The 19367-nt window shown below is 39.3% G+C and overlaps 2 protein-coding genes across 2 annotated transcripts; both read left to right on the top strand.

Annotated features, from left to right (window-relative positions):
- Positions 1-269: 269 nt before the first annotated feature.
- tmed7 (transmembrane p24 trafficking protein 7) lies at positions 270-5303 on the top strand. The gene is made up of 4 exons (XM_036578459.1): positions 270-384; positions 713-928; positions 2389-2634; positions 2824-5303. The coding sequence occupies exons 2-4, from the start codon at positions 764-766 to the stop codon at positions 3058-3060; spliced, it is 648 nt and encodes a 215-aa protein (XP_036434352.1). The 5' UTR covers positions 270-384; positions 713-763; the 3' UTR covers positions 3061-5303.
- A 1205-nt stretch (positions 5304-6508) lies between these two features.
- Positions 6509-10809, top strand: fem1c (fem-1 homolog c). The gene is made up of 3 exons (XM_036578456.1): positions 6509-6990; positions 7668-8235; positions 8416-10809. The coding sequence occupies exons 2-3, from the start codon at positions 7692-7694 to the stop codon at positions 9723-9725; spliced, it is 1854 nt and encodes a 617-aa protein (XP_036434349.1). The 5' UTR covers positions 6509-6990; positions 7668-7691; the 3' UTR covers positions 9726-10809.
- The last annotated feature ends 8558 nt before the right edge of the window (positions 10810-19367 follow it).

The following is a 19367-nucleotide window of genomic DNA, read 5'->3' as shown; positions in this document are numbered from 1 at the left end:
ATCCTAGTTTCTAATGGTCCTTTTTTTAGCAGGGGAGCCACTGAGAATAGATGTAATTTACATATATCAGTCTGAAAAGCACAGTAACAAAAATAACAGTCAGTTTAATTCTAAGAAATAAACAGAGGTCGAAAAATTGTCATGTAAAATGAATTACGTTGTTACTGTTTAGGTAGAAAATGTGGCACAAATCGTCTTTAATGTAATCCCACTGACAGCGTGGCGCTGGTAATTTAACTCTTCTCTATTCTTTACATGCACATTTGTAGGCTTCCATAAACAGACGTCTGGTCGGCAAAGAGTTACGCACTGACGTCACTACGTCCGTACGTGCTATGTCATCGCCACCGGTGCACTTCCTTCATCCGGGTAGTAGATTTTGAGGTGAGTACAGCTTCTTTGCTGAAGCTTTGTTTTGAGTTTTTACAGATAAATCTGATTACCTAACTTCTTATTTTGCCGTGTTTAAAACAAATGTCCGCGTCTGTGTGATGGTATGTAGATGTGTCCGTCTCTGTGTCGTATCGCTCTCGTCAAGCCTGGCCTGTGTGCTCGTTCATTATCAGGATGCTAACGTTCCTGCTAGCTCTACTATCGCTACGTCACTCAACACGGACGGGTTTTACAACAGTCAATATAAAGGGTGGATTTTATCAGCTAGCTAGTTTATTCTTTTGCTACATGGTGTTCTGTGTTTTTTTTACATTTGTAGGTCTGTCCATTTGTCATCCCGAGAGACGTCCTCGTTCCGCAGTCTGTTGAGATGGAGTGGCTCCGTGGCTGCAGTGGGAGGCTGCTGGTGCTGGTGCAGGTGCTGCTGTGGGGCTGGGTGAGGGGCTCCGAGCTCACCTTCGAGCTGCCCGACAACGCCAAGCAGTGTTTCTACGAGGACATTACAATAGGCACGAAGTGCACCCTCGAGTTTCAGGTCAGTGAAGCTGTTTGCAACTTGACAAGCGGTCAGACTCGTCTTACCCCTTTGAAAAGGATACGTGGCATTTGTTACAGTGGTAAATACACAGTATGTCCACAGTGGAGCTGCAACAAACGACTTTTTTTTCATAATCGGTTAGTGGGTCCATTATAAATTATGAGTAATTGATTAGTTGCGAAACAAATACCTGCATATATTAGTCTGGTGATTGTTTAATTCCACAAATTAAAAATACATGGATTACTCTCTCTTCATAAAAAAAAACAAAAAAAACATTAAAGCATCTTATCATCTTTTAGAAAGGGCTTTTATCAAGGGCATAGTATAATGTGATTCATTGCCAATAATTTTTTATTTTTGACATTATTGAGTATACCCCTAGTCTAAACATTTGTAGAAATCTGATCAGTGTTTTTTTTTTTTTTTGTTTTTTTCCTCCTCGAATCAAAGGTATTAACGTGGAGTTTGTCACTGCTTTACTGCAGTAACAGCCTCTGCTCAACTGGGAATTTGGTTAGATGATTAGAGATTAGATGAGCTAGGTGTTGGAACATTGCTGTGAGGGATTCAAGAATAAAGATTTGATTGTATTTAGCCACAAGTGCATTAGTGAGGTCAGGTACTGATGTTTGATGATGAGAAATGTCTCTCTAGTTCATCCCAGAGGTATTAGATTGAGCTCTGTCACTGCTAATCATGCAGTTCTGCTGCTCCACAGCCCATTGATGGGGGGCTTTATATGCCTTTAGATAACACTTGGCATTGGGCCTGGGCCACTCCAGAGCGTCACATTCTATTAACAGTGCTTTTCTGTTTAGATTATACAAGCTGTGTGTGCACAACTGGACATGTGTTAGCAATGGGAGCACCTTAAAGTAGCTGAATTCACTAATTAGAAAGGGTGTCTGTATAGTTTATGTACAAACACAGTATGTCTATAATAGGACACTGGGGTACATTTTTGTCTTATGAACAGCTTTAGTCTTTTCTGAAATGCTTTTATGCTAGTTTGTATTTTGCAAGAGAACAGATCTAATGTGACTTCCAGAAGAGATTAAAAGAATTCACCTGTGTCAGTTGTCCGAAAGGCTCAGATTGCCTTAATATAATGTTCAAAGCAGTACTCTTCCATTTGACAATGTTAAAAAATATAAGCTTTATAAAGCTCTAGAGAAAAGTTTTAAGGAATGTTCCAGCATAACAGACCTCCAGCTGCTGAATTTGTAGCATATGGACAACAATGGGCAGTTGTTTAAGGATTGGTTATAGGTTTAAAAACTCTGGAGTGTTCCTTTAAGGGTCGCTACAGTGTGTTGGCTTCTATTATAAATGTGATTTATGTGAACTGATTTCCTGTTATTTTGCTAATTTCAGGTGTAGCCTATCGAAATGAGTCTGAGGTGATTTATTGAACAATGGAGTATTAAAATTAAATATACATACTTTTTGGGTAGGTCGTGACTGGAGGCCACTATGACGTCGACTGTCGTCTGGAGGATCCGGATGGTACAGTTCTATACAAAGAGATGAAGAAGCAGTATGACAGTTTTACATTCACAGCTGCCAAAAATGGCACCTACAAGTTCTGTTTCAGCAACGAATTCTCCACCTTTACCCACAAGACTGTGTACTTTGACTTTCAAGTTGGTGAAGATCCTCCACTTTTCCCCAATGAAAACAGAGTGACAGCACTCACTCAGGTATGTGTTTCACAAATGTGATTACTCCTTATCTCTTCAGAAAGTTGGTAGGCTAGGCAGCCTTGTAAGTTGAGAACTTTTTCTACATCATTACCAGTAGCACTGTTTATTAGCAAACTTATTAGATGTATGTGTTGTGTGTACATTGCAGAAAATGCCCTCAACCCTAGTATTTCTTCTTTGTTTCAGATGGAATCTGCATGTGTCTCTATCCACGAAGCCCTGAAGTCAGTGATTGACTATCAGACACACTTCCGTCTGAGGGAGGCTCAGGGCCGCAGCAGAGCAGAGGACCTCAACACCAGAGTGGCGTTCTGGTCCATCGGCGAGGCTTTCATCCTGCTGGTGGTCAGTATCAGTCAGGTTGTTCTGCTGAGGAGCTTCTTTTCAGACAAGAAAACCACCACAACTCGTGTGGGATCCTAACGTCCCCAGGTCATCGTTAATTTCGGTCTCTCTCTCTCTCTCACACACACACACAAGGGACTAAAGGCATCCATAGATATCGTGGTCTGTTGTCAAATTTTAGGACTCCATACACAAGATTATTTAAAGATGTTATTGTTTGGCCTCGCATCTTTTAGCCCTATGTATTGATTTAGGTTTCATATCCTTTGAGTGCTATTTTCAATGTTAAGAAGTAAACATCTTAATTTATTATGTGGGTGTGCATTTAATTTTTACACTGTTAGAAAACATTTAAAGGTTTGTTTTGTTCATTGGGTAATTTGAGACCTACTTAACACACACTTTGCTCTTCAGATGTTGTAAAAGAAATTATAAACTGCTCATGGTGCATGGTGCTCAATCAGATGTTAGCGGTAGGACTTCACAGTATTATTTATGTCAAAAAAAAATATTGGCCACCAATTACCCAATATGCTTCCAAATGGTCATTTAGAAGTATATTGGCTCTATCAGATGTGTGAAAAAAAAGAAGTAATTTTAGTTTTAAGCTCATTTGTGCTTCTCATGTCTTTTGGTCTTTTGCTTTTTGTGATTCCTTATTGTTACCTTTGTGTAGTGGTGTAGGCACATGTATTCTTTTCTCCTTTGGTGCAGTCATCTGCTTGCTGATACTTAGCTGTTACATTTTTGAAAGATCCTCAGAGTCCAAAAAGTCATTTTTTTTCTACAGCAAAATATGGATAGCAGGCATTTTTAAAAGATATATAATCTTGGAGATTCATAGCAAACATATACCTACAGGTGGTCAGAGTATTCTCTTTATTCAATATTATTTTTTTCCCATTTTCTGATTGTGTTTTGATGGTTGCGCCCAAATAACAACCTTCAGTCAATATGCGGAGACACTCCAGAAGGTTTAGAATTGAGTTTGAATGACTGCGTGTAGAGGATCTTATATTGCAGTGGTCTTTTTCTTGCTCAGGGATTAAGCCTAATCCTGGACTGCATTTTCCTTTAAACAGAGTATTTGCGTTCAGGAAGTTGTATAGTCTAGGATTAGGCTTAGTTTAGGCAGAAGACTACCTTGTCTTTAGTAACCTGACTCCAGTCTAAAAAGGATTTCTCCAACCCACCCCTGTTCCTGGAGAACCGTCCTCCTGTGGGGTTCAGCTCCATTCCTGGTTTAACATGCCTTGCTCTTAGCATTCAGATGCTCTTGAAGACCCTAATGAAGCATGCCAGATGAACTCCAGCAGAAGGGTAGTGTTCTTTGAAGATTCCAGAGTTTAATTTCATTTGGGCTCCACAACCACATCATAGGCTGTGGAGTCTACATAACAATACGCAAAATTGTCAGAGGCACTGGATTTATTTTTTGTGAGTGTGGTCATTGGATTTAAACAAAAAATGAAATTTCTTTCAGCCAAAGATCACTATTCTGTGATTAGAGGATTTCTTTGGTTTTAATTTCATATAATGTAGACAGGAATGTGTGAAACACTACCACCAAGTATATGCTGAAAGGAAGCAAATGCTTCACTAAGGTAAGGAAACAACATTTCGTGCATAGATAAGTTTTTACTAAATGTTTGCAAAAAAATTACAAATATGTGAGTTGTAAGAAACCCCAGAGTTGCAGCAGAGCAGAACACCTCCACTTTTCAGTGGCATTCTGGTGCCATCAAGGAGGCTTTCATTCTGCTGGTGGTCAGTATGAGTATGAAAGCCGTTATTTTGGTAGTACGGGAAGGTACCGTTTCTTTTAGACATGTCTGTCGGTAAGCAGCTGTTCAAGGAAATTAAACCACCCCTTGCTCTTATCAGAATGCCTACAGCTTTCTACAGGGAAAGGGTGATTATCAACAAAAAATGTTTGGGTTGAATTATCAAATTTAAACTATTAGCACAAAAGTTCCAAAATGATTTGTTGCAGAAGTTTTCTATCTGTAGTGATATAAGGTTAAGTGTGGGTTAAGTAGTATTCTTCATACTGCAGATTGTGTTGAGTAGTTTGTTGCTTTTCATGAAACAGCTTTACAGAAGGTTGCTCTAATTATAAGTTCATCTTTGGTCGTTAAAGTTTTTTTCCTGACAATGTTCATTGTACACTGGTTTATTTTTGAGAATCTCATTGTACACTGATTTATTCAGACATTAGCTTGTGAACAAGAGACCTTGTATGCTTCTTCACATCAACAGCCACTCTGTTGTATGGCAGTGATTTCTAGTGTACAGAATCAATAAATCTGTGATCCATATAACCTGGTCTTATTGGTCTTTTTTTTGTTTTTGCTCTCTGAATGATCTGTTGATCTTATTAACCACTAGAGGTCAATACATTCAAGTGAAAGTAGTGTTGATAAGGTTAATGTAAGCAGCCTATTCCTTGTCGTTTTACTTCTGGTGTCCTGTTACCTTCAGCTATACATGAGATGTAATCATGGGGGAGTTCCACTGAGTTTTCAGATTTTCCGCATATTTCGGGGGTTAAGATGTAAACATTCATTCAGAGTGATTTGATGTGAAATGGTGTATTGTAGAGAAACTTACAGACTCTTTATAATGTAGATTTCCTTACAGTGGCAGTAATAGGAACCAGGGGTCACAATATCTGTAACACACAGCAATTTTACTGGCAAATCTGAAAAAAGAAAATCTTTTTTCTTTACAATACGTTGCATGTACCTCTCCACCATGAATTGAATATTAAAAAAAAGTTTTGGACCAAATCCTTTTCTCAAAACTATTATTATGTAATGTCTCAGACTCAGGCAACATATTTATAACCATTTTGTGTAGTAACTTTTTGTGAGGTAGCTTTTAGAGGCATTAAACGAGGGCTACCCAAAGATGGCCTGTAAAGACATTTAGTTTGACCCTCTAGAAAGTTACACCAATCCTCCTCACTAAACATCTTATTTTACTTTTAGGAATGTATTTTGAGGAAGTAGTAAGGAATGTCGCAGGTTGAAATCTAGCCTCTTTAATTTAATGTCGTTTTTTTGGGCCTCGTCCCAAAAAGTTTGGTCACCCTTGTGTTAATTACTTAAGGCGTCTGGTTCCTATCACCACTGCTGTTAACAATTCTGACTTAGTATGTTTCTCTAGAACGGAGCATATCACACCAACCCACACTGAATAACTTTGTTTACATGTAAATGATTTAATTGTGCTGACATTTTGAAAAATCGGCGTAATTCCCCTTTAAAACCGGACTAAAACGGGACTGTGTTGGCTTCTTTATGAATGCTCCGGGACCGCGTTAATAAAGTAACTGAAGGCAGTTACTTTTCCCTTTTATAACTTAAGGGTCTATTCGACGGTTCTTTACAGCCGTGACACAGCACAACTTCTTAAACTAATTGTCGTGACCACCTTCAAGTCCGTGTTTACGTTACGTCGACACTGCGCCGCGGGAGCCTCTTCTGATTGGGTCGGTTTGGTGTCGATATCAAACGGGGCGGGAGCGACTCGGCTTTAACAGAGAAGCTACCGACCAGCAAGCGCAGATGGCAGTACGCGCTTCATTAACAGCTAGGGGAATTAAACATTAGTAACGCGTCCAGAAAAGATAAGGAACTGATCATCACAGTCGCGGAGTTGATTTGACGAAATAAACGAAACAAAACCGAAGGGCTGTGCTCCTATTTAACGTTAGCGCCGCGAGCTCGCTAAGCTCGTTTAGCCTTCAGCTGGCCGAGCAGTTGGCAGCAGGAAGCAGGAGGAGAAGCGGGGGTGGACAGCCGCGGAGGAATTCCAGCAGGAGGATTTTCACCAAATTGGCCTCGATATTCTCCGAAACCACTAATTATGGACCAAATTTCGGCAGCGGTCATGGATATCAGTGTCTTCGAGCTGCCATGATTACGTTAACGTTAGTCAAGTGAGGTGTGAAAACCGAGAAGCGGATTTGGCTGCGAGCGACGTCGAGGACCCGACGACAAAAAGGTAGAAGTCAGCCACTCTTTCCGTCCACTGAATACTGTTAGCTAGTGAAAAAAGGGTTAGCCATTAGCCTTTTTAACTGTTGTTGTTTTCTGTATAATGAACTGAGAATTGACCAAATAAATGTGCGAACTGGGGTTGGTTAATAATGTTATGTAGCTTAGCTAGCTATTTCTGGGTTGGCCCTAAAGCCAAACAGACACAGCTAGCTAGGTTAGCTAAGCAGCTTAGCTAGTGTTGGCTAACCTATCACATAGTGTTTGAGGTCAGAGGTAGCTAATTCAGGGTAGTTACAGGTAGTCACTAATTTGAAAGTTATAGAATTAAGTTCTGGTAAGAAACCTCTTGTTTAACGTTAGTCATTAATGTTATAACCGAGAACGTGCATGGAACAATAAAGCGCTTAACGCTAATTAAAGACAGCCATAGGGCTAGCTTGTTCTTCATCACTTTGACGCCGAGGTCGTGATTGCCCACGACGTTCTCATAAATAACGTTCACGTCAGGTTCTCAAGTAGTTAGTTAGCTAAGCTATTAGCTGTCCCCAGATAATGTTCCTGTAGTCGTTTTAAGTATTTCTTACACGTGTGAGAAACGCGATGTGCTTGGCTAAATTAAAGCTGAGAGTCGTCTGGTTAAATGTGCTCATTCTCACTGTGGTTTTCCCTGTGTTCATTTAGGAAGGAGGTAAGCAACCAGATGCGATGGATTTAAAAACTGCGGTGTTCAACGCAGCCAGAGACGGCAAGCTCAAGTTACTACAGAAGCTTTTGGAGAATAAAACTGACCATGAGGTCACAAAACTGATGGCTGAAAAGACAAATGGCGCAACACCATTGCTGATGGCTGCTCGGTATGGGCACCTGGATTTGGTTGAATACCTTCTGGAATGCTGCTGTGCACCTGTTGAGGTTGGAGGCTCTGTCAATTTTGACGGGGAGACTATTGAAGGAGCCCCTCCGCTGTGGGCTGCGTCAGCAGCCGGGCATTTGAAAGTAGTTCAGTCTTTGCTGGGACACGGTGCCTCTGTGAACAGTACTACACTTACGAACTCTACCCCTCTGAGAGCAGCTTGTTTTGATGGGCACCTTGATATTGTCAAATATTTGGTGGAGCACAAAGCAGACTTAGAGGTGGCCAATCGACACGGCCACACTTGCCTCATGATTTCTTGTTATAAGGGCCACAAAGAGATTGCTCAGTATCTGCTGGAAAAAGGTGCTGACGTTAATAGGAAAAGTGTGAAAGGTAAGGGACAGCTGGACACATCCACACATTGCTAGTAAAAGATAGGAATGAATTTGTTCAGCGTATCAAATTATTTTTCCAATCTGTCGTCTCTGCTTTCTTTGAATCCTGAATGTGTTTTGTTGTGAATGTTCTGTATGGTGATGTCTCATTTTACCACTCTGTCTTTGTGTTCTATAGGTAACACTGCCTTACATGATTGTGCTGAATCCGGAAGCTTGGAGATCATGAAAATGCTTCTGAAGTATGGTGCCACAATGGAGAAGGATGGTTACGGAATGACCCCGCTGCTCTCAGCTAGTGTCACTGGACACACAAACATAGTAGATTTCCTCACACAGCACCCACACACAAACAAAGTAGAACGGATTAATGCTTTGGAACTGTTGGGTGCTACTTTTGTGGACAAAAAGAGAGATCTTCTAGGAGCTCTGAAATACTGGAAGAGAGCCATGGACATGCGATACAGTGATGTCAACAATGTCCTGTTGAAAGAAGAATCTAAGGAACTCATAATGGCTTATGATTATGCCAAGGAGGTTAGTACCATTGAGGAGCTGGACAGTTTGATTTCAGATCCAGATGAGATGAGAATGCAGGCTCTTCTTATTAGAGAGCGGATCCTTGGCCCATCGCACCCAGACACATCATACTACATTCGCTACAGAGGAGCTGTTTATGCAGATTCTGGGAATTTTGAGAAGTGCATCAATTTGTGGAAGTATGCTCTGGACATGCAGCAAAACAACTTGGACCCTCTTAGTCCTATGACAGCTAGCAGTTTGCTCTCATTTGCCGAGCTCTTCTCCTTCATGCTTCAAGACCGAGCCAAAGGCCTGCTGGGAACGTCTGTCTCCTTCGATGACCTTATGGGCATCCTCAGCAAGAGCGTGCTGGAGATCGAGCGTGCTATGAAACAGCCCCACCCAGGTCCAGACCCTGCTCAGCTGAGTAAGGCACTCTCCATCATCCTGCACCTCATCTGCTTGTTAGAAAAAGTCCCCTGTACTGTTGAACAGGATCACTTCAAGAAAGAGACTATTTATAAGTTCCTCAAGCTGCATCCGTGTGGTAAAAATGGATTCAGCCCCCTGCACCTTGCAGTGGACAGGAATACCACGTGCGTGGGCCGCTACCCGGTCTGCAAGTTTCCCTCCTTCCAGGTGACCTCTATTCTTTTGGAGTGCGGTGCGGACGTAAACTGTCGCGACGAGGATAACAACAGCCCTCTGCACGTGGCCGCCTCCAACAACCACCCTGACATCATGAACCTGCTGATTGCTTGCGGCACACACTTTGACAGCACCAACTCCTTTAAACAGACTGCCTGCGACTTGCTGGATGAGAAGGAGATGGCCAAGAACCTGATCCAGCCTATCAATCACACCACACTACAGTGTCTGGCTGCTCGGGCCATCATCAAGTATGATCTCACGTATAGGGGTAATATCCCAGAGAAGCTGGAGGCCTTTGTGCTGCTACACAGATAATGACTGAGAGGACTACAGAGTTTGGTGAAAAGTGTCTTGGAGTCTGGAACACATTTTAAGTACCTCCATGCTCCTTGTGCTGTTTGTACAGAATAAGAAGTCCAGCACAGACATTGATAATAGATGGGCATGCCTAATATTTTTAACAGATTCTACCCCCTGAGAGCGTATTTCTTGCGGTTCGTCAACATCTTTTGCATTTCTGCCTGATTCTTCTGCTTTGTATTCCTGCCACAATGCAAAGGTGGTGGTACATGTCTGATTTGAGCTTCAGTTTCTTGCTGGTATCTTGACACAATACTGGTCTAAAACTACTGTTTTCCAAATCCATGGTTATGCCCTCATTGCATATTTTTTGTCAAGTGGAATGGAATGCACTCATTATTCTCCTTCAAGCATAAAGAAGCTTTATGATGTGGTTAATGTTTGCAAATACCATAAGTGCTTTATTTCTTCTATGCACAGCCTATGATCTTGCGACTGTTCTGTGTTACTGGACTGTGCCACTGTTTTGTAACTGCCTGTTTCATTTATTCATTTCATTTTTTTCCCCAATCTTCCTTAACTTGAAATGCAACTCAGTAAGTAAACCTGCAGCTGGGAAGTAATTGAGGTTTTTCTTGAGTAGTCATGTCTTCAGAGATGAAGCCTGGACGTTTTCCAAAGCTCATTTGCGAGGACTTTGAGCCAGATTGTTTTAAGACAAGCTATAAATTGAGACAAAGGTTGGTTCCATCTTCTTAATGCACAGCATGTAGTTAAGTTATTGTAGTCTGTGTGTCAGTGCAGTATCCACAGATCTGCTCTATTGAATTTTCTTATTCTTGTCAATATTTGTAAGACGATGAGGGCGTACCTTTCATGGAGTTCTTTGCTCATAATTTTTACTCCAGCTACAGTTGTGCAGTTTGAAAACAAGGGCTTTTCATACCTAAGAGCACATGTCACAAGCAAAAGAAACAAATGTACAGTACTAGCTACCACAGAATTGCACTTTATTGCAGTGGCGTTTGGAAATTCCTTTTACAATGGCTTGTCGATGTCCTCAGAGCATATTTAACAATAAACCTCTGTTGCACTTCCACTTGTTAAGCATCATTTATCTTGTTTCACGGCAGAATATTAGCAGGTATTAATTTTAGCATTGTTGAGTGATTGACGTACTGGTGGATTCCAAGCACACGTCACTCATTTCCTTGTATCGTAAACTGTTCTCATAGTCATGACTGAGTCATACTGGGATGGGCATTTTATGTCTACATAACACTTAAGAGCTGCTCCACCCATAGGCCTCGAACACGATATGGTTGTTTCCTTGTTTTTTGTCTGCTTTGTCTTTTCTAGCCGGCACTATCACGTTTGTTATTATATTACATTTTAATTTTTATTTAGGGTTGCTTTTAAAATATTGTAGGTCTAACTTATGCTGTACCTTTCAACGCATACTGATACCACAATCATCGATTTTTTGCTTGGGGCAGAGCTTTAATTAGCAAGTGCTGTGATTGGGCAAATGTCTGTGTTTTAAGCCAACATAGCGCAGGACATGAAGGGACTTCCACTGTTGCTATATGGGCACAGACTCAGGTAAATCACCAATCAGTGGACATAGTCTCTACTCTGTTTCCCCTGCTTTTTCTCCCTTCTATTTTTCTCTTTTTCATTTTTCGACATGTGACGTTCAACCTACTTCTGTGGTGTCTTTAAATAACCTTGAATAATGCCCTGCTGAAAATGTGTCCTACATGCAGGCTTGACACAAGAGCTTTCTCAGGTGATGGATCGCAGCTCATGAAACAGTCAGTTATGTCAGGTTCAGAGTCTAGACATAGATTATCGCTCACGTTTCATGACGCACTCTCATTATAATTTTATTACTTTTAATGGCTGTGTCACATTGTCGTAAGCACACCCACGACCGCGTGCAGTTTTGTCAAAAGTAAAAACGTACTGCAGTGGTGGGTGACTGTTTTGTTTTAGAGTGGTTATTACATGTGATCCTAGTGGCATGTTGTGTTTTCCAGAATGGCCCTCGGTCCCATCTTAACAGGCTCACTCATTACGTAAGAGAGCCTGTGCAGTATCCTTTTAAAGGAGAGGGCAGCGGGGTGAGTCGCGGTGAACTTGATACCCCGGCACATGTGGACCTGAGACGGGCAGGACTTTAAAGTGGGGATAATCGCACTGGAGTGCAGTGACAGTTTAGCCCCCAAGCTGCCAGAAATCCCCCCAGCATCATCCAGCCAACTGTCAACTGTGAAAACAACTGATATTTATAAGGCTGCATGAAGTGATGCCACAGCTACCAACTATCCAAATAAATCCCTACTCAGTAACTGTGTAACAGGTCAGCGTCCTGGTCACAGCTGTGATAGCGGGATGCCTGAAATATGGAAAAATGTGTCTACTGACCCCTGCTTTAAAAATAACTTTTGACACTCGAGCAAGGTGATTTTCAGCAAATTAGCAAGATAGGCAAACGTTCGTTTGTTTAAGCCTAACTTTTGTTCATTATTATTTTAATTTATAATATATACAGTACTGTGAAAGTCTTAAACATCTAAGAAAATATGTAATGCTATTTTTCTAGGCAGTAACAATTTGTTCAAATAACACTTATGTTGGAATAAAAACAAATAAACAATACGTAGTGATGTTATGTAGGTTTGCTTAACCATTCTCAAACCTCCTCTTGAGGATGCTCAGTATTTAGTTACCATCCAGTACTTATTTGAGTTAATCAGTCCTTCATTATATTAAATCTGATATGCTGCTGATGAAATGTTAGTAGTCCACATGATGAATGGTTGATTTTCCAACAAACATAACTTTTTATATTTACAAAAAGTTGTTATCATGTTATATGTTTACTTGTATTTCTGGTGTTTTACTGTCAAGGTAAATAGTTTTGAACAATTTTCATGCTGTCTAAGACTTTTGCCCAGTTCTATTTATTTTTAGATTTGATTTTAACTTGGCCTTGGATTGGTTGGCACATAAGCTATAGGCTGCTATGCTGACTTAGAGCTGTTAGCATTAGAGATCGCTTGTGGTCAGTGACACAGGCAAGCAGCTGTTTGCTTGGGATATGAGAGAGAGGTTACTTTCTATAGTGAGGGTTCATTCTGAATCCTGGCAAGGACACTCATCTCCTGGGATTTGTGCAGTGGTGTACATTACTCTACATTATATTGCCAAGTTACACTGGGTTAGATGATATAATGGGAATACCGGAATGTCAAGGTGTCATGTTTTAACTAACCCCAATTTAAAACCAATATATATCTGTTCCACATTTTAACTCCAAAAAACTGCCTCAGGAAAGAGGAGCATCGGGTTGAAATTGAAGTTCTCTGACAGACTACTTGCTGTTTTGAGGTCCAGACTATGTGTCTCCTGGGGCTGTCAGCCTATGGAGGGTTAAAATGGAAAAGTTGCATAAAACAAAGAAAACCAGGTGGACCAATAGGTAACCACTCAACCTCTCTTTTACCCCGACTTAAACTTGGTCAAAACTTCGGCATTAACTTAAACTGACGTTAATAGTGATCCTCAGATCTTTGGAAACACCGCACCAGTTAAAAAAAGCATGAAACCTCCAGTAGTGGAACATAGTAATGTGGTCTGACAAGTCTTTGAGTATTTTTGTTCTATATCTGATTGTGCTGTCTTTTGAAAAATACCAAAGGTAGAATCTACACTGTTGACAGACTGATTAATATTCCTTCTTATACACTTTAATCAAATTGTTGTTTTGGTTACATATTCCAGGAAACTGGCTTTGTAGTTAAATAATTATGAATTTAAAATTGCAATGAAAGCATTGGCTTTAATTTGGGGATGTTTACATTAGTGAACCGTGTAGGAATCACAGCCTTTTTTATACAAATATACATATAGTTCCGTTATTTCAGCAGACCGTAAGTGTACAAACTAATATAGTCTGACACAAAATTTTATTTTTTTAATTACAAAACATAAATTAAAAAACATAACCAGGTGCTGTCAGGGATGTAGCTGGTGAAGGCTCTACCATCCATAGCTGAGGGGATTTCTTAGAGAGCACCCTCGCAAAGACACAGGGAGAACACAAAAGACAAAAAAGACCAGCAACTCTAGCTGTGGCCCTGCTATCTTTAGCAGGTGTTGCAACCATAACTATTTCCTCTGGGAATAGTTCATGCACAGTCCAGCCGTGAACCCAGTGGTAACTGGGTTCACGGCTGGACTGGTTCGAATGATAAGGCTGCATATTTCTCTCAAACTACAGTCATTGTCTTATGGCCTTAGTGTCTTTCTGATCTGAAAAGAAACACTTCTGTATTTCATCGCTCATACCATGTGCCTCTGTGCTGCTATATAACACTAATGAGGAAAAGCCCAACTCACATTTAAGAAACTTACACCCTTCAAAATAAAGGTGCCAAAGGGTTTCTTTGGATCGGCGCCATAGAGAAACCACTTTTGGTTCCACAAAGATCCCTGCAGTCGGTGGTTATTTAAAGAACAATAATTGTAAATGAGTTACAAACTATAAAGGTGCTAGTCCAATTGATTGTATGGTTTTATTTCCTAGAACCATACAACCAAGCCAAGAACTGTTTAGGTACCTTTGTTTTTCAAAGTGTGCTTGTCTTACTTGCTCTTACAGGTCTTCCAATTCCTTTAAAAGAACTGCCTTAAAATCTGAACCCAGGATGACCTTTTGGTGCACCTCCAGGAAGAAAGCCTCCCAGATGCCTTTTTCCTGGTATGGAGTAGTTCTGGAAGGTTACTGACCTATGTGGAAACACTGCAAGGTAAGATGTGGAGACCAAAATGCGTGCTATTAGCAAGAGTAAAATTTCACTGACACAATCAAAACATGAGTAACCTCTTGCGCAGACTTCAAGGTATGAGTATGTGACCTATATATTTGACAGAGCCGTGTTTAAGAGTGAAATCTTAAACAGGATTCCACGCACACACACTGTAGCACATCATCATCTGTCTGCTGAACATGGCATGAAGCAGTCTAGAACAACTGAAGACTAACTTCATTGTTGGCAACTGATTAACTATATAGTGACACTATTATGGTGCTGAATTTTATAATTTGATGACAAGCTGGTGAAACAGCAAAATATCCGAACACAGTCTACAACGAGCTACAATAAACAGTTAAGTTTGAATCTTGTGAGATTTCATCTGGTCCCGCTCAGATGTACATGGGTTTACCTGAATCATGTTTGTTTAGACTTGTTTTGCAAAAATACCTTTCCAGGAACCAACAGGCATGTGATTCAGGCTTATGTACATAGATCACTGCTGCTGTACACAACCTTAACATTAATAATAGACCCATATGCTTTATGTACACATACATTAATCTTCATTCATTGTGAAGCTATTCAAACAATTCTATTCAAATGCTAGGAATCGTAATCTTTGTTTATAATTTTGCTGACAAAGTAGCAACTCAACATTGTGTCGATGACCTCAAGTCACTCACTGTTTGTTTCACTGACTTGTCACTGCATGTGTTGAAACTGTCACAACGCAACCTTGCATTTGATTCAATGTACCAACTAGACTCATGAATATCAGCTGCAGCAAATCAGCTTTGTAGTCTACAGTTGCACAGTTATTATTAATAGGTACTTGCTTTCAAGATGCATGTTCTCTGCTATGAATGATAGTATTTTGGGGATACATTACATATACATTATTTAAGCTGCTTATCCTTCTGGGTCGCGGAGGGGGGTAGGGTGGGGTGGGGTTGGAGGGGGCAGGTGCTGGAGCCTATCCCAGCAGTCAACAGTTATCAGGCAAAAGGCAGGAAACACCCTGGACAGGTCGCTAGCCCATCTATTTGATAAAAAAGGCCTACCACTATGAAATAAAAAAAAGCATGACTGGTTGCTTTTTTGTTGATTCTAATATGATAAACAGTGGTTAAACTTTACTAACATTACTAAGACCGCATTCTATCATCTATATAGCATCTATATAGTAAGGGTGAGCGCCCACCTCCTAGTAGTTTTTAAATCTGTTAATAGTATAGCATCTTCAAACTGAATGAATGCCTGATAAACTGTTCCATATCGTGCCCTAAGATCATCCAGTGCTGCCCTTCTCCATATTCCGTGTATAAATCTTTAAAAGAGTGGTGAAGCAGCCTTGTGTTATTTTAAGCACCAAAGATCTGGAACACAATGCCATTAAATATTTGTCAGTGTCCGTCTATCACTTTTTCAAAAACAGTTAAAGACAAATCGCTTCATATTACCATTTAATTAGCTTCTATTATTATGTAACTTATTTTTCCTTACTTTCACTGGAACTTATACATTATTTTCTTATTATTTTAATTGTTGTACATTGTTGTACTCTTCTTTACAATTTAATTGTTATTATGTTTTGGCACTATTTTCATCATTCTGTCACTGCTTTTATGTGTTGCTTCTTAGTGTTTGCCACTTTTACTACAACCCCGTTTCCAAAAAAAGTTGGACGCTGTGTGAAATTAAAATAAAAGCAGTTAAACCCTATATTTATTTTAAAATAATACAAAGACAACATATCAAATGTTGAAACTGAGAAATTTTATTTATTTATTTATTTTAATGCCCATTTTGAATTTTATGCCAGCAACACATTTCAAAAAAGTTGGGACAGGACAACAAAAGACTGGTTAAATTGTGTAATGCTAAAAAAAACCTGATGGAGCATCTCACCATTAATTAGGTTAACTGGCAACAGGTCAGCAACATGATTGGGTATAAAAAGAGCATCTCAGAGACGCTGAGTCTTTCATAAATAAAGATGAGGAGGGGTTCATCGCTCTGTGAAAGACTACATGGGAAAATAGTGCAACAATTCAAGAATAACTCATTTCTCAGTGTAAAGTAGCAAAAAGCTTGGTGTTTTTTCATCATCTACGAACATAACATCATTAAAAAATTAAGAGAAATCAAAGAAATCTCTGTAGGCAAGGAACAAGGCCGAAAACCAGTATTGGCTGGCCGTGATCTTTGGGCCCTCAGGCGGCACTGCATTAAAAGCGGACATGATTCTCTAGTGGCAGTCACTGCATGGGCTCAGAAACACAAATGCAAGTTAAAACTCTACTGTGCAAAGAAAAACATATATAAACAGGATTTACAAATGCTGCTGCCTTCCCTGAGCCCTAGATCATTCAAGATGGACTGAGGTGAAGTGGAAAATATCCTGCAGTCCAACAAATCAAAATTTTAAATTGTGCTGAATTTTAAATACTACATTCTAATAAAAAATTAGTTTGCTCAATGAAATAAATCTTAGTGCCAATTTCTGCTAACTTTTTCTTGTTTACTTAGCTGAGCTAACATTAGAATGTTTGTTGTTCTAATGAGCATAGCTAGTAAAAACTCTGAGTCATAGCAACTCCTCTCCTTTTATATCGACATTGGCAAGTGTTTTTATCCAGAGTGATGTACAATTTCAAATTATGTTAGGCAGGAAATGCAATGCTAGGCATCTTACTCAAGCACTCTTTTTGGTGTAGCGGAGAATCGAACCCTAACCTGCCATGTGGTTGACAGCAGTGTTACCCACCAGCCTGCAGTCCCTGCATAATCAGTCAAAAATATACCACTGAATCATTTAATGCAGGATATATAAGTTACAAACCATGTGCTGAATACAGATATTGACATGTCTTTTAACGGGCAATGTTACTTTTAATATTTGTACATTATGAAGTTTTAAACTTTGCATGGTGGACTGTTATGCAAAAAAAAATGCCAAAATTATTTTATCAAGCTGATAAAACAAATACCCTTAGTAATGTCATACTCCACTATGAGGGGTTGGAGTGATGTGGGTGTTAACACTACTGCCCATCATATGGCAGACCAGTATTCGATTCTCTACTGGAGTAAAAACACCATGCTGCAAGAGTCTTGGAGCAAGATGCTTAGCACTACATTGACCTACCTCTGTAACATGATTAAAAGCTTACATTACTCGGGATAAAAGTATCCGCCAAATGCTGTAAATGCAATGTTAATATCAGAGGAGAAAAGTCGCTATGACTCAAAGTTTAATAATTGTGCTTCTTAAGACAACAAATAATATTATGTTTGCTCAACTAAGCATTTCTTTTAGTGCTGACAACATACTGTCAGTGAGTGTAATTATTAACAGAAGTTTAGTAAACAAGACAAAGCTAGTGGAAATTGGCACTAAGATATATTTTGTGTGCAAACTCCATTTTTTAGAGTGAGAAATAAAGTGCATTAGTATTATTAAACTATTATAATTAGAAATGGTGATGTCTCTAGATATGAATGGAACAAGTGCCATAGAAAAAAGTTTTAAATCAAAGGCACAGGACCACAAAATAAAGAACATACACACATACAACACATTTCTGAATATTGCAATTACCACAGGTTTCAATGCCAATATTGGTTCTCCTGTTATTCTAAAGAAATCACTACAGATCAGAGACTATATCATTTGTGATTTTCCCAACTGACATGGAGTGAGTTTCCCCAAGCATGTTGAACATTACACAGCATCATTCGACCCTTCTTGTTAATAGTAATGAGAATCTCTAGGCTCTATATGTTTGGGAAACTCACCCCTGCCTGTGTGGTTAAAATAGTGACCTCAGGCAGCAGTTGGGGCACACACTGAAACGCACTTCAGGATCACTTTCACCATTACCCTATATTCACACAGCTATGGTCAGTTCCCTGAGGCTCGTCTCTCACCAGCTACAAGGCTGTCACATGGCGAGACTGAGCATGGTTAAATTTCACTCAGGGAGGAGCAGCTGGGGCGTCAGTAAAACGTGCTAGAACACTTTGGGGGCGTGCCGGCACCAGAAGCCATAAATGAAAAAGATCTGTGGATAAATGGCACAGACAAAACACAGATGACTTTGAAATACATGCATATATGAATGCATAAGTACAGGCTTATTCCATTATTGCTATTAATTTTTTTTATTATACTACAATTAGTTCCAGACTTGCAGCATTCGCTCTGACTATACACTGACTACATATTCTATTACAAAGTAAGCATGATTAGGCCTGTTAAAATAGATTTAGTGCAGTTTGTCAAACACTAAATAAAAAACATTGTCACGGTTGGTTTATTATTATTGTTATAGTATTTTTATATAGCACTACAGGTTCCACATATAAAAACAGGTTCCAATCCAAAGTATCATGACATAATATTTTTGCCCTTATCTTCCACCCTAGATTTTTAAAGATTTGTTCAGATTAGGTTTTCTCTGATTTTAAAATGTACTTTTTACATGGTTTTTATTAAGAGGGTAGACTGTACAATGACAAATAACAATTTACTAAAGTTAATCTTTTAGGAATAAAGGAATAAAGAATAAAAGAAACTTTGTAGTTTCTTTTATTCTTATTTATTTACTTAACAACAACAATAATATAATAATAATAATAATAATAATAATAATAATAATAATTTCTAAAATGTATTTTATGGAAAATTTGTTTCGTGTTTGTTTTTTTATTTAATCTGTGTCATTTTTTCTTTTAATACTCTGTAAAGTACTTCGAACTGCTCTCTTGTATAAAAAACGCGTAAAACGCATAAATAAAATTATTATTATTGTTGTTGTTGTTGTGTAAAATC

The sequence above is a fragment of the Colossoma macropomum genome, unplaced genomic scaffold (genome assembly GCF_904425465.1).
Source record: "Colossoma macropomum unplaced genomic scaffold, Colossoma_macropomum, whole genome shotgun sequence".
NCBI classification, from domain to species: Eukaryota; Metazoa; Chordata; class Actinopteri; order Characiformes; family Serrasalmidae; genus Colossoma; species Colossoma macropomum.
This window is presented reverse-complemented; position numbering and strand designations above follow the sequence as displayed.

Excerpts from the sequence above, each read along its gene's own strand:
- tmed7 (XM_036578459.1), top strand. The coding sequence starts at position 764 with ATGGAGTGGCTCCGTGGCTGCAGTGGGAGGCTGCTGGTGCTGGTGCAG. Across the intron at positions 929-2,388 it reads AGTGCACCCTCGAGTTTCAG|GTCGTGACTGGAGGCCACTA; the intron begins GTCAGTGAAGCT and ends CTTTTTGGGTAG. Across the intron at positions 2,635-2,823 it reads GAGTGACAGCACTCACTCAG|ATGGAATCTGCATGTGTCTC; the intron begins GTATGTGTTTCA and ends TCTTTGTTTCAG.
- fem1c (XM_036578456.1), top strand. The coding sequence starts at position 7,692 with ATGGATTTAAAAACTGCGGTGTTCAACGCAGCCAGAGACGGCAAGCTC. Across the intron at positions 8,236-8,415 it reads TAATAGGAAAAGTGTGAAAG|GTAACACTGCCTTACATGAT; the intron begins GTAAGGGACAGC and ends TGTGTTCTATAG.